Source organism: Mauremys reevesii, linkage group 13 (assembly GCF_016161935.1).
Source record: "Mauremys reevesii isolate NIE-2019 linkage group 13, ASM1616193v1, whole genome shotgun sequence".
NCBI lineage: Eukaryota > Metazoa > Chordata > Testudines > Geoemydidae > Mauremys > Mauremys reevesii.
Window position 1 is genome coordinate 45,701,453 of NC_052635.1, and position 14,797 is coordinate 45,716,249.

Here is a 14,797-nt window from a genome sequence, read left to right on the forward strand (position 1 = left end):
CAGTGGTGCCACCCTGGAGAGCAGAGGCATCTGCTCAGATCCCCCCAGAATGCAAAGAGAGAAAGCTCCAGAGGAGAAAAACAAAGACTCCAGTTATACAGACGACAGGTTGCAGAGCTCAGGCAGTGGAGAAGCCTGGACACTTAGAGCAGAAGGAGATGGCTTATTTACGTGCCATGGGGCACTTTTCACTGTATACAAGTCTCATTGAACGTACTGAAAGCTTACTAGGGGAAACTGAGGCAGACATAAGTGTGGTTCCACACTGGGCTGCCAGGGGGCGCCCCTGGGATGAGTGCCTGCTGCTACAGCCAGGTCTGCATCCAGCACTTTGACTCAATCAAGCTTACACCCACCCACCCAGAGCTGGTATTTCTTAAAAAGGACAAATATATTTCACAAAAATATCGATAGAAACAAAACGTTTGTTCATTTAATTGAAATTTCCCACAGTGTGTGTTTACTGGTGAAAAGACTGGCAATTCTCTGTGGATAAAAACCACCCCCTCCCCCCCCCCCCGTTTTTCTGTGGAAAACGTTTGGGGGAGGAATAAACCCAAGGGGGAAAAGACTGGGATTTCACCCACCCAAACACACACGCACAGCTCAGAATGGTTGGCTGAAAACATTTGACCAAAATTAAAACTTTTTGCCAAAAAAATAAATTAATTAATTTGCTGAAAACACACTTTCACCAACCTCCCCCCCCCCCAACTTTTTATCAGAAAGATTTTCACCAGTTCTATGGGCTACGTACACATGCAGACGTGTGCACGTTTAAGGGAAGTGTTTTCCCTGGGTCGTTCCAATGGGTCTCGCTCTCCCAGACCAATTGTGTATCCCCTCAGCCACCTGGGGAGTTGAATCCCGAGGGCCTGAGCCACAGGTTACCTAAAGCAAAGCAAAGCCTCCTGTTTCCTCCCATGGGCTTTGGATAAGGCCCGGACTGATCTGCCCAATGCCCCAGTGATCCCCCAAGCTGAGATCTGCCTTAGGAATTGTGGTGAACCCTTGAACCCTGCTGCACAGTTGATCCCCTGCAAGCTCATGGGCTCCTGAACTCAGCTGATAAACTACTCATCAGCCCGGCAGATGCTCGGTTACAACAGCGAGGACAGGATAAACTGTTCTCCTCCCTTCCAGAAGCACAGGCAAAATCCAGCCTAATCCAAATCCAGAGTTAATCCAAACCCCTCCTTCCCTTCTGATGTGTGGGGAAGGCAGGTCAACTCACCAGTACGGCTAGGGGGGTGGTGCGCCTAGGAACAGAGGATTTAATAGACTTAGAACCTTAGACCGATAGGCATCAGCACCAGCCCAATCAAGCTTTGTTTGAGGTGGACCTGGAATCTGCCTGTAAGGAAACCTTCCACGGGTCATCTTGCAGCTAGTCTGCACCCAGACCCCCCAGAAGGAAAGCAACAGCAACACTGGTTACGTGTGTTCTTCAGTGGGGGACGGAAGGTGGCAGGACTCCAGTTTAAGGGGGAAAGAAATCAAGGCCCACATTTTCAGTGCTGCATGTACATCTGCACGTGCATTTACTAAGATTGCACACGCAATTCCCAACACTTGGGCCTTTCACAGGCACAATATTTACGCTTCTGCGACCTCCTGCTCTAGTTCCACTTAGAACTTTCTGAAAGCTTAAAAATTATCCCGAGCTTCTGGCTTCCTTCTTGCGTTCAAGTTCTGTTCCCCCCTTCCACAGGAGGGATCCAATCTCCATGACCGGGGGTTTGCAAGTCGATTCCCACCTCCTTCACCTTTCTTTACTAGAGGTGATGAGTTTGGATGAATATCCTCAAACTCTGGGCTGTTCCCACACTGTTTGCTTTGACTAGTCACTGTTCATGGCGAGTGGTTGGCTGCCAAAGTCACATGCTGCTATTTGTGCTCCCTGATTGGATAACTGAAACATTTCAAATGGAAGGGGCTGACAATGAAGAAGTCGGTAGATTCATAGAGTTTAAGGCGAGATCATTTACCCTGAACCTCCTGGAGAACAGGGGCCGGAGAATAATGCACTCAGCTCTTTGGGGCTTGTCAGTCCTGGTGCTCTGTGTTTCTGCAGCCCCCAGCACAATGGCCCCTCTCGGTGCTATCGATAAGAAATAGACCCTTTCTGCTGACATTCAGGAGGCTGGCGGGATTTGTAACCATTTCCACAGATCTCCCGGCCACCTGAATCCTCACAAATAAAGAACAACGCGCCCCCCTGGATAATGGCGAGCCAAGCTCAGGACTAGGCAGCATGTTCCTACCCACCCAGCACCGACACTGCCCGTCTCCCGTCCCGCAGCGCTGTGGGGCGAGGTGATGGATGTTACGGTACCTTCACCGCTGCGGGGTTACAGGCAGCTCCTTCCCAGGCTTCTGGGTCTGCGGGCCCCATGGAGGATTCGCCCTGTGTCTCATCCTGGAGCTCTGGCTGGAAATTCTTCTTCACCTTGCGGACACAGGCGTACTCAGCCGTCACTGCCTTGTCCTCCTCACTAAGAGGGGAAGCCTCCATCGGGGTTCCCAAGATGGGCATTGGCTGAGGCCTTTCCTGAGTCATGGCCGCACACTCGTACAGCGCCTCCGGGGCTGGTTTTAGTGGGGCTAGGAAGGACAGGTTTGAGTAGGTCTGGTCAGGACTCAGGGCATCAGCCGAAGGGTTGGAATGGGGGATCTGGGGCAGCTCTCGGTGCAGCAGGATGCTGAAGCTCGAGCTATGCACGGCTCCTTCTCCATCCCCCAAAGACCCTGATGGGTAAAGGAAATCCACGCTGGCTGGTCTTTGGTCTGGGAAGAGAAGAGAAGGTGCATGAGTCCGCACTGGAGCCAGCCAGCTCTTGTAGGGGATGCTGGCTGGCTCTTTCAATGGACTCACCAAGCAGAGTTAGAAAGATACATGATGATAATACCCTGCCCTTGCCAATCCCCCTTCACCAGGAAGCTGATTCACAGTGTGCAGCGAGTGTCATTGCTCATGCTAATGAGGAGGACTTGCATGTGCAATGACCCTGTTGGGACACGTGTGATCGCAGGAATACACCAGTCATCCAGTAGCAGGCAATGTGGCCCCACCAGAGAGGATGTCGGAAGAACCACCACCCTATCCCTGCAGCTGGAAGGCTGCGCTGCCCTGCGGGCACAGATACTATCTCCCTTCGCATCGGTGCACTCCCAGCCCCAGAACCGCCGGATCTCTCTGCACCTCAGCTCCAACTACTGTAGAATTTTACAGCCACTCACGCTCATCCATGCACTTCACCCTGTTGAGCTCATGCAGTTTGGTGTCAGATTTACTGAGCGATCGGAGCTGCATCTGCCTCAGCAACGACTGCAAAGAAAGGAGGGGAGACACCGGTGAGACTCATAAGAACAGCCACACTGGGTCAGATCAATGGTCCATCTAACCCAGTATCCTGACTTCTGACAGTGGCTGGTGCCAGCTGCTTCAGAGGGAATGAACAGAACAGGGCAATTTACAGAGTGATCCATCCCCTGTCATCCAGTCCCAGCTTCTGGCAGTCAGAGGCTTAGGGACACCCAGAGCATGGAGGTGCATCCCTGACCATCTTTGCTGATAGGCCCATTGATGGGCCTATCCTCCATCAACTTATCTAATTCTTGTTTGAACCCAGTTATACTTTTAGCCTTCACAACAGCCCCTGGCAATGAGTTCCACAGGTTAACTGTGTGCTGTGTGGGGAAGTACTTCCTTTTGCTTGTATTAAACCTGCTGCCTATTAATTTCATTAGGTGACCCCTGGCTCTTGTCTTATGTGAAGGGGTAAACAACCCTTCTTTGCACATTTTCTCCACACCATTCAGGATCGTATAGACCTTGATTATGTCTCCCCTCAGTCATCTCTTTTCCAAGCTGAACAGTCCCCATCTTTGTAATCTCTCCTCATATGGAAGCTGATCCACACCCCTAATCAGTTTTGTTGCCCTTCTCGGCATTTTTTCCAATTCTAATAGATCTTTTTTAGATGGGGAGCCCAGAACTGCACGTAGCATTCGAGGGGTAGGGGTGCCACGAATTTATATTGTGCCATTATGATATTTTCTGTCTTATTATCTGTCCCTTTCCTAACGATTCCTAACGTTCTGTTTGCTTTTTTGACTGCCGCTGTCCATTGAGCAGACGTTTGCAGAGAACTATCCAAGATGACTCCAAGATCTGAGTGGTAACAGCTCATTTAGACCAGCATTTTGTATGTGTAGCTGGGATGATGTTTTCCAATGTGCAGTACTTTGCATTTGTCAACCCTGCACCCGTTGTGTGAGATCCCTCACAATGGGAGAGGGGGCACCGTGCCCTACAGCCAGGCTGCCCTGCCCCCGGCCCTCCCCAAACGGCTCCACCCAGCAAGCCTGCTCCAGCCGCCTAGTGCACTGCTGGTGAACTTTACCCTCTGATTTACGCACCATCCAGCAATAGCTCGGGCTCAGCGCCCTCTCCCCGTCACATAATACGCTGGGTGGAGGCTGGTCTCTGCTGTTTAACGAGCACTCCAGCCCCCTGCTGCTCGTGTTTTTGAATTATTGCCTCTGAACAAACTAACTGAGTTTTCCAGTGCATCTCTGGACACCAAAATATGCTGCTTCGGCTAGAACCTGGCTCCCGGCTCAGCTGGTCCCACCCAGAGCAGTACCACAGTCACCTTTCTACAGGCCGTCCCAAGGAGTCTCCTTCCCACGGGCTGCTCACTCCAGGCAGAGAAGACTCACTCCATCTTTCACCTCAACAGCTCTTCCCCAGCGTCTTCCAGACAGTCCTAGCTAGGTGCTGAGCACCCCCAATTCCCACGGAGCCAGGAGAAGATGCTCAGTGAAGGATGGAGCTCTAAGACAGCTCATTTCTAGAGCTTTTCCTGCAACAGCTGCTGTCCAGGAGATGGCCATCCCGGACCTTTCCTCAAGCAGTGCTGCCAGGCTGCCCCCAGGCCAGCTCCCGCTGGCTGTTGCGTGACTTTGGGGCCGTAAGCTTATCTAGCCAACGTGTGCACTTACCACATCTACCAGCTTCACCCCGTCCGGTGGGACCACCTTCTTCCTAGCTTTCCTGCGAGGAGAGGGATTAAGCCAAAGGTTGGATGGTGGCGAAAGATCCGCCAGCAAGCACCGCGTGAGAAGAGCTCTCCTGTGGCCTGGAGGGCAACATTTTCAAACGTGATCAGCATTTCTGGGGGCCCAAGTGGAGAGGCCTCCAACAGGCCCCATTTGCAGCCTGCCCCTGAGAATCAGGCCCCAGGGAAACCTCTCTAGTTGGGCAGCCAAAAATCACAGGTCACTTTCTAAACCCTCGGCTTTAACATATTGTCTTTGTGGCGCACCAGTGAATACTAATCACCCAAGGAATCTGCTTCTCACGGCTAGCCCAGCAGATCCAGGTGTACAGTATCCAGGGTCTTACATCGGGCCCGTCACTGTTATCTCTGAGGCCGCGTTTCCTCCTGCAGTACAGTGGTCACGCCGACGTTAGGAGCATATACCGAACGTAGGGAATGATCCTAACGAGAGCACCGTCAGCGAGCGCGCTCTGCTTCCTGAGGCTACTCAGTGCATCGTACAGCTGCATGGATCAGTCAGACGAACCCACCACATCCTGCCTGTGCGGGCACCAGCTGCAGCATGCCCGTGACATTGTATCCTGTCGGCCCTGCACAGCTCTTAAGCTTGTACAACACGGTGCACGGGGGTTGTACCCGCCTCGCTGCACCTGTGCCCCGGGAGCCTGCCCACCACTCTGCATCCGCGCCCACCCGCTCCTGTGAGCACGCCTGCCGCTCTGGATCCACTGTGCCCATACACCCCTGTGACTGTCCTGCCTTGGGTCTGGCCAGGCCTGGACACTGTGGGCGGTGGCAAGCCGACTCCCTGCGCCTCCTGCAGCACTGCTCTCCTGAGGGCAGCGGACACTTGGCCCCCTCCCCTCTGCAGCGCAGTCATTGCCCTGCACGTCTGGGCTCTCTGACAGCCTGGTGCGGCAGGGCGCCCGGCCTGCTCCTGCTGCGCTCGGCGTGGGAATCCTGCCCTCTCCCTTTACCTTGACAAGACCTTCGACATGCTCAGTTGCATCTAACCCTGATGGAAACCTCAAGGCTCCCTCTTCAAAGGGCCTGGCATCTCCGCAGCTGCGCCGTGCCCTCCTTACACAGCCGCCTATGGGAAGTGCTTACTGAGGCTCTGGTGGGATTGACACATGCCTCCAGGCCCTGGCAGCCTTCCTGGCCTCATGCTGCTGCCAAGTGGCGGTCGGAGGGGTGTTGCTGGGAGCTTGGCTGCGATCAGGCTCCCGCCCAGCCGGGATCACTTCCCTCTTGCATTTCAGGCTCCCCTAACCTCCCTGCTCTGAATCTCTGTGGTGGCATAAGGGCCAGCTCCTCCTATTAGCCGCACCCCACCCACCTGGCATGGTGACACTGGGAGCAACGGCCCAACCCCACCCCCAATGGGAGCACTTTGTCCTAAGCCTCCCTAGGCCCTTCCCAGGACAATCCTGTCTGGCCTTTAGTTCAAGCCCCGCCCCTGCAAGGAGACCGATCTTTCCGGGTGCCTTGGTGGGGGGTTTAAGTCAGGTCTCACTGTACTTAGCTGGGACAGATACGTCCAGCCCCCTTTTTAGGATAGCGATGGGCAGCTGCTCTGCCAAGGAAGCGCTGGGGCCAGGAGACCAGACATCAGAGAAGCATGGGGAGAGGCGCAGTCGTAGCTGAGAGTACAGGGCTGATTCTGATCCCATCCCCGCCCTCTGCAGGGCTGGGAGTTGCTCTGGGAACTGGGAGCCTGGCTGGGCTTTGTGGCTTGTGGTTTGGGTTGGCTGGAAGCAGCAGCCAGTTTGGGAGATACAGGCCTCTCCCTAGCCTGTGACTCATGTGTTTGCAGCCAGTGCAGCGCTGGCTTGGAGCTTTGTTCCTGCTTTGATGCTGGGGAACAAACCTGACAAGGATAGTCCTGGGTGGAGGGGAGAGAAGTGAAGCAGGAGGGTGGGAGCTTTTGGAATCTAGCTGCACGTCTGCAGCTGGGGGTTTCATCCCAGGCAACTGAAATCCAGCCACTGGGGTCCTCACACTCCTGCACTGCTGAGCTGCAGGGATAGGTGGGTATCCACACAGCATCAGCTAAGCCCCCACAGCCGTGCCCCAGCATGCACAGCGCCACGGTTGGTTAGCTGCATTTGAGGGACAGCGGGCGGGGGTGGGGCTGACATACAGACTGTCACTTCCTAAGCCAAAGGAGATCCATGTTTGAATTCACCCTTCCATGACCCATGCAAAACTCCTGAGGTTTGCTCTGCCCTGACTCACAGTTTACGCTGTGAGAGGGAGGCTCAGCCATGTACCTTCTGCAGGCAGCACACAGGGCTGAGAGGAAGACCAGGACACCAAGCAATGCCAGTCCGAGGGCAGCAGGGAAGGGGGGCAGATGGGGCCCAGCCATCCTTTCACCACGGTCTGGAGCCACTTCAGAAATCCACTTCCCACGGAGATCTGCGGGAAGAGAGCATGGGTAATTAGTGCTCCCTAGGGAGAATGCAGAGGGCATGCCATCTAATGTCCCCGTCTCAGGCAGGGGATCACGCAAGCAAGGAAAGTAATAGTGCCAGGGTTAAAAATATTATTAAAGCTAATGTTAAAAAAATTATAGAATACATGGTTGGGAAAAGAGTGTCTGGACATCAGTGCTTAGATTATCCACAAATATACGTTAGTTTTTAAAAGTCACATCATACATAATCAGCACTAACCCACATTTAGGTGAGTAGATTTAACAATACAGTTTAGATATTAGAATCCGAATACTCAGGTACATCACTCCTGAGAAGTTGTACAGAGATTTGGTTGTGGAAAGCAAAATGTATCAATGAGTGGCGAGTGTCCCTCAGTACTTGAGAATTAGGTAGGTTGTCCATTTAGAGCCAGGTCTGACGGACTGAGCATGATGCCAGGCCCCAGCAACTCCTGTCCTCCTGTCTCTCCCAAGCACAGAGCATCACAACAAGCAGTTGGTTGGCATGTCTTGAGCTTGCAGCAACGTATCCTCGCTCAGCAGCCCAGGATTCAGGCACCGATTGGCCCAATGGGTCGCATCATCTGGGCCAAGGGTTTTAGCTGAATGCAACTACAATAGCATCTTCCCAGCGTGGATGGGAAACCACAATCCTTGCAGCGGATCTCCTGCTCCTCCTAACTCCGCTTCCCAAAGCGGCGCCTCTCCTGCTGCAGTTAGTGTGGTTAGGAAGTTTAGTTCAACAGCATAGACGTGGAGTCCAACAAAAACGGATCGAACCCCAGCACAGTGCACAGCTCCACCCTGGAGGTAGGTGCCAACCGCTCAATAGCCACCTAAAGGATCTGCCTCGCGAATTACACTCTGGCAACCCGCATCTAGCTTGTCCTGCCAATGAAGTCTCCTAGAAGGGAACGGCTGAAACCCATATGATTTGCCACCAGAGGGAGCCAATAAGGAAGAAAAGCAGCAGCCACAGCATTCCTGTCTTCAGATCTGGCCTGATTTCCCCTTTTCCTAGACAAACGCTGAATGGCTGGAGTCCCTCCTTGCTGAGTTCCTGGGGCTCCAGGGCTGTATCGTATACGCACTCTCTCTCAAATGTCCTTTGGGGCAGAGCGGGCTGAGCGCCTGTGATCTCCCAGGCAAAGGTGCTTTGGGGGATGGAGGCCGTTTCGCACCTGCAAGGCAGAGTTGCAGCTCAGCAAGAGGGCTCCCTCTTCCTGGCTGCTGCTTTGCACCAAGCCACGGGAGAATCCCCCGCAGCCGTTCCTGGCACAGCCCAGCTAATTCTCACCGTTCTATCCCGAATCTGGCTCGAGTTGGCGCTTTTCTTGAAGTCCTGGGGGCATCACATTATTAGGTGCCAATTGCAGCTTCCACTTAAAAGAACAAGTTCCTAGCCCACAGTGGTTGCCTAGAAACACTCAAGAACACGCCCCAGGTGCGCCCTAAGGACTCACAGCACAAGGCCAAGAAAAAGGACCCCAAATCTTGTCATTTTTAAGCCACTCTGATGATTTCTGGGGGCCGGACGCCTGCTCTTTGAATGCTTGGGGCTGCCAATACTAGGATTCCAACTATAAGCCAGGGGTCTAATGATACTGGGCCCAAGTGGGCATGACAACACTGAATTCTGGAGCCGTGGCACTTTGTCCTGGAGCCAGCTCGATGCTGGAGTAATGGCCCCTGCTTGGAAGAAAGGAAGGGAGGGAAAAGAAGAGAAAAAGATGGGGGCCCAGAGCATAAGACGGCATTTGAACTCTGACCCACCTAACGCAGCAGAATCAGAAAGTGTGTGTGTGGTGGAGGGGTTCACTCTGGTCCGTCAGCAAGTTCTTAACAGAGCAAGCACAGGGGTGCTGTGTTTGGAAATGAATATGGAGTCAGATCAGCCTGGTATTTACACAGAGCGGGGCTAAGAAGAGGGCATCTGCTCTGCATTCAAGCAGGCATGGGAGTTGCAGGCTGAATCCAGACTGGGATTCAGGGTCCATGGTGCTTCTGTCTCACAAGCCGTTCTGGTACTCGCTGGTGGAAACCTTGCAAGATCGTCTGTTCTCATGAGATTTCTCCTTACGTCCAAATCTCCCAAGAATGGCTGTTCAGGACCCAAGATCTCAGTGGGTAACAAGCCCCTCCTGGTTCTGATCCGAAACTAAAGGTATAATGGCCTGGAGGAGAGGCTCTGATCCTGAGAGTCAGATCCTCCTGAAATTCAGGGAGCTTCAGCCGTGAGGCTCTGGGTGGGGCCCAGCTTCAACACATTGTTAAATCTAAAATGAGAGGCACCCCCCAAGCCTGAAATCCCCAGGCTGGTTATTGGGTCCATGCAAAGTTGGAAGCCTCAGTGTAGCAAAAAAATTCACAAGGGAGAGTTGGGTTGGCATTAAGTATTGCCATGGGAAGGAGAATATCCAGTTCCAGAGCACCCAACCTTGGTCTGGTGGTTGCATCACCTATCCTGCCCTGCAATCCCACTGTCCTTCGTCGTACCCCCGTGTGCCTGCTGCCGGACCCTGCCAGGACATCACAGAAACCGTCAGCCATGAACAGCCTGCCTGCACTAGTCCAGCTACCACACCGTCCCACGCCCCCTCTGGGGCACATGGCAGATGCAGTCAGCCCGTGAGGACGCGGAAGGGGTGCTCTGGCACTGGAACCCGGTGCCCCAACGTGCACATATGGCTTGTGTGGACAGGCCAGACAGGCCCTGGCCCCAGCTGGACTTGGCCTTACCTGCAAGACTCCTTCGTGCGTCCAGGTCACCCAACCGCTCCTTCCCCACTCACCACTCTGGCCGGCACATCGAGGCCCTGGTCTCGTGGCTCCAGGGACGAGGTGGCGAGTGGAAACGCCGGGCCCGCTGTCAGAGAGCTCAGCTGCCACACATTTTCACGGCCTCTCGCAGAAGCGCGCTCGAGTTGTGGGGTGAGTAACAATGGGAAGGCAAACAGGCTCTGTGTCAGCACACAGGAAACCATGAGGGCTTCAGTGTCAGTCACACCGCCTGCCTCCCGCAGCCCAGCCAACCACCAGACCTACTTTAGCAGCTGTGTACAGTGGGAGTGGCTCTGGTGTTCTCCTTGGGGCCTGATCCTGTGGCCTCCGCAGGCCTCTCCCCTCCCAGGCTCAGGCCTTTAAGAAGTTAAGCTTTGTAGAGCAGCAGCATGCCAGTGACATGAGTCCTGCAGGCAAACAAACCCCCAGATTCAGAGCTGGTGCGAGCGGATGCAATGGCGCCTGCTCCCATGGAGTTAAAGCTGGTTTAACGCCATCGCAGCATCACGGACCCCAGCAATGCGTGTGGCCCCATGGCTTGGAGACCAGGTCGCATCGCGGGGAGAAAGAAGCCCCTCTCTGGCCTTGGATATTACAGGGAGATCTGATCCTTGCTGAGGTCAGAAGGGGGCTTATAGGGAAGGAAGAACAAACTCTGTGGGACAAGAGAGCAGGGCTGCAGGCTCACCAGCCTTTACGGAAGACATGCAGCTGGTTTTGAACCTCAGCCTGCCCTGTGTTATTTCAGAATCCAGTGCTGTCCTGGTGCGGCCTTTTCCCAGTTCCCAGGCATACTAAGTCACCACCGTGTGAGCCCAGCCACATCCTGAGCTCAGGGTATGGCCCCAACGACCGGTTCAGATGCTGTCTGTGACCAGGGGACCCAATAACCAGGATGGGTTGTTTTGGAGAGGACCGGCCAGCCGTTCCTCTGGCTGGAAAAGGCAGAGACAAGACGCAGCCTCTGCTGGCTGGATTCTCAGCCCCTGCATGTATCACATCTGGTACTGGAAACAAATTCCTTTCCTGGCCCGGCCTCTGCTAATTTCCCCTGGCTGTGGTAGCTTGCCCAGCCTCTGCTAGCCTGAGGAGTGAGACTAGACTGGGGCTTCAGCCCCCGGCCGTCCTCACTGGCAGCGCAGGGCGCCAACCAGCACAAGGTCTGTCCTGGGTTGTAGCAAAAGTCACACGACTGGGGCGCTGCTGACTTACGGGGCTGGGGTGCAGCCAGGGGCGGCTCTAGACATTTCGCCGCCCCAAGCACGGCGGCATGCCGGGGGGGGGCGCTCTGCCGGTCGCCGGTCCCGCGGCCTCGGTGGACCTCCACCAAAGCCGCAGGACCAGTGGACCCTCCACAGCCACGCCTGTGGGAGGTCCACCGGAGCCGCCTGCCGCCCTCCCGGTGACCGGCAGAGCGCCCCCCCCGCGGCATGCCGCCCCAAGCACGCGCTTGGTGTGCTGGGGCCTGGAGCCGCCCCTCGGTGCAGCCAGATGTCTCACAGGAGCTCCTTAGGCCTGCAAACCAGTGGCTGCGTCTAGCTCCCCCCCTAGTCTGCAGCCAGACCCACACTGAGCAGTACCCTGCTCCCACCTGCCCCCTTCCACGCAGCTGCGCTGGCACCTCCCATGGCACACTGCCAGGCTTCTGGCAGTGCACCGGGGCCAAGTCTCGGCTGCTGTCCCTTCCTGCCCAAGCTGCCGGAGCAAGTGGGAGAGGACTGGGGGCGTTCATCACATGGCACAGGGGGTGTGGGCTGTTCTCCCATCCAGAGGGCTAGGAGAGAGGAGGGGCCAGGCTGGGAGAAGAGCCATCTTAGACCCTGCTTCAGCCTGCCCAGCGCCTTACAGCCCTGTTCACGAGCAGGCTTGGAACATTGCCCACCCACTCGAGAAGGAGCCAGGCGTTAAACATGGCACATAGGGACTCAGCCACGTGACCAGCTCAGTAACAATCTGTAGTGCTGCTGACCCCTTTAACAGGCACCCCAATGCCGTCCCCAGGGGGCTGAGGCTTTCCTGCATGCAAGCAGGCATGTAGTCACATCCTCTCTCTGGGTTGGCTCCAGTTCCATCTATCGGGGCAATCAGTTTCCTGTACCCCCCGCACCAGGCGTGTTCCTTGCAACAGGACCACAAAACGAAAAAGCCACAGCTCCCCTCCACCTGGCCCGCCAACCCCCCAAGCGCGCTCACTGTGGTCTCCAGTGTATCCGACGTGCTGCAAGAAAAACAAGACGAGAGAGTGCGCCGCAGTGCAAGGTTTTGCAGAAAAGAGCAAACTATGCAACGGCACAAGGGGTTAGCAAAACTTCCTGTGACACGGGACATGAATCTGCTATTGCCTCTTACCATCTACAGGCCTGGCCCTGAAAGGGCACTAGCAACCGTGTCTAAGCATGATGCATGTAAGCAGGGTGCTTGCATGGTTTCCACGACCACTGTGCACAAGGGTTTCTAGGCCACGTCTACACTTAGCTTCTTGTTTCGGTGGTGCGCATCCTCCCCAGGAGTGCTTGTATCGATTGTACTGTCAGTGCAGGGCATTGTGGGACAGCTTCTGAAAGACAGTCGATGTAAGGGATAGATAAGACGACAGAAAATATCATATTGCCTCTATATAAATCCATGGTATGCCCACATCTTGAACACTGCCTGCAGATGTGGTCGCCCCCCAACTCAAAAAAGATATATTGGAATTGGAAAAGGTTCAGAAAAGGGCCACAAAAATGATGAGGGGTATGGAACAGCTTCCGAATGAGGAGAGATTAATAAGACTGGAACTTTTCAGCTTGGAAAAGAGACAGCTAAGGAGGGATATGATTGAGGTCTATAAAATCATGACTGGTGTGGAGAAAGTAAATAAGGACGTGTTATTTACTCCTCTTCATAACACAAGAACTAGGGGTCACCAAATGAAATTAATAGGCAGCAAGTTTAAAAACAAACAAAAGGAAGTATTTTTTTCACACAACGCACAGTCAACCTGTGGAACTCCTTGCCAGAGGATGTTGTGAAGGCCAAGACTATAACAGGGTTAAAAAAAGAACTAGATAAATTCTTGGAGGGTAGGTCCATCAATGGCTATTAGCCAGGCTGGTCAGGGATGGTGTCCCTAACCTCTGTTTGCCAGCAGCTGGGAATGGGTGACAGGGGATGGATCACTGGATGATTCCCTGTTCTGTTCATTCCCTCTGGGGCACTCGGCATTGGCCACTGTCAGAAGACAGGATACTGGGCTAGACGGAACTTTGGTCTGACCCAGTGTGGCCGTTCTTATGTTCTTAAGCAACCCAATGTCACTGTGCTGATTCACAGCTGCGGAGAACGTGATGCTGTGGAGAACTGGGTGCCAGCACTGGACTTTACATAGCTGTAGCACAGACTAGGGATGGGGTAAGATTTGGTTCAGTGCCAGCCAAATGACAAGAATTAGACATATTTGAACCTAACCAAGTTCTCCATTAGGCAGCACTTCCAGTGCAGAAAGGAGCTCTGTGCCTGTCTGGATAAAGCTCCGCCCAGGGGCACAATTCACATTCATCATTCATTCATGCCCGTCACCCCAACCGGGGTATGGGCCGCCAACAACAGATCTCCATAGTCTTCTATCCTGGGCCATTCGCTCTAGCTGGTTCCAGGTATAGCCCATTTTTTTGCTATCAACCTGAAGGTCGCGTCGCCAGGTATTTCTTGGGCGGCCTCTTTTCCGCTTGCCTTGGGGGTTCCACTGCAGTGCCTGTCTGGTGATGTTGGTTGGCTGCTTGCGTAGTGTATGTCCTATCCAGCCCCACCTTCTCCTTCTAATTTCTTCCTCTGCTGGGAGTTGATGGGTCCTCTCCAAGAGGTGGATGTTACTGATGGTGTCTGGCCAGCGGATCTGGAGAATCCTTCTGAGGCAGCTATTAATGAAGGTCTGGATCTTCCTGGTGGTTGTTTTGGTTGTCCTCCAGGTTTCAGCTCCATACAGTAAGACTGATTTCACGTTGGAGTTGAACAGTCGAATCTTTATTGCCAAAGACAGCTCTCTGGAGCTCCAGATGTTCTTGAGCTGTAAGAAGGCTGCTCTTGCCTTACCAATCCTTACTTTGATGTCTGCGTCTGTGCCACCCTGCTGGTCGATGATGCTACCTAGGTAGGTGAAGGACTGCACTTCTTCCAGGGGGCTTCCATTCAGTGTGACTGGGTCGTTGCTGATGGAATTGATCCTAAGGATCTTGGTCTTGTCCTTGTGGATGTTGAGGCCAACCTGTGATGACGTGGCTGCCACTACGTTGGTCTTCTCTTGCATCTGCTGTTTACTGTGGCACAATTCACAGGCGGTTCTAAAGGTGGGAGTTTCAAGGCCACATGTGTGTTTGTCACAGCACAGTTGAAACTGATGCACTTTCTGCCTTTGAGGTTTCACCCACTTCCCTCTTTATAAAAAACGTCATCTCTTGAAGGGGGAAACTCTCCTGCCTTAGCCGTTCCCTTGTTAAAGGGAAAGAACAACCCAATGGAGCTTTAGAAA

The 14,797-nt window shown here is 54.0% G+C and overlaps 1 protein-coding gene across 4 annotated transcripts in view; it reads right to left on the minus strand.

The window, feature by feature from the left end:
- Positions 1–14,797, minus strand: part of LIME1 (Lck interacting transmembrane adaptor 1) — a 26,527-nt gene that overhangs the window by 4,907 nt on the left and 6,823 nt on the right. The window contains exons 3-7 of one of the 4 annotated variants that reach the window (XM_039497737.1): positions 12,637–12,844; positions 7,340–7,487; positions 5,008–5,059; positions 3,241–3,328; positions 2,336–2,787 (exon numbers count right to left, since the gene is read on the minus strand). In XM_039497737.1, coding sequence (XP_039353671.1) covers positions 2,336–2,787; positions 3,241–3,328; positions 5,008–5,059; positions 7,340–7,437 — 690 coding nt within the window. In that variant the 5' untranslated portion in view covers positions 7,438–7,487; positions 12,637–12,844. Of the gene's footprint in view, positions 1–2,335; positions 2,788–3,240; positions 3,329–5,007; positions 5,060–7,339; positions 7,488–10,245; positions 11,530–12,636; positions 12,845–14,797 lie in introns of those variants that run through there. The other 3 variants (XM_039497740.1, XM_039497739.1, XM_039497738.1) reach the window with 3 other exon arrangements.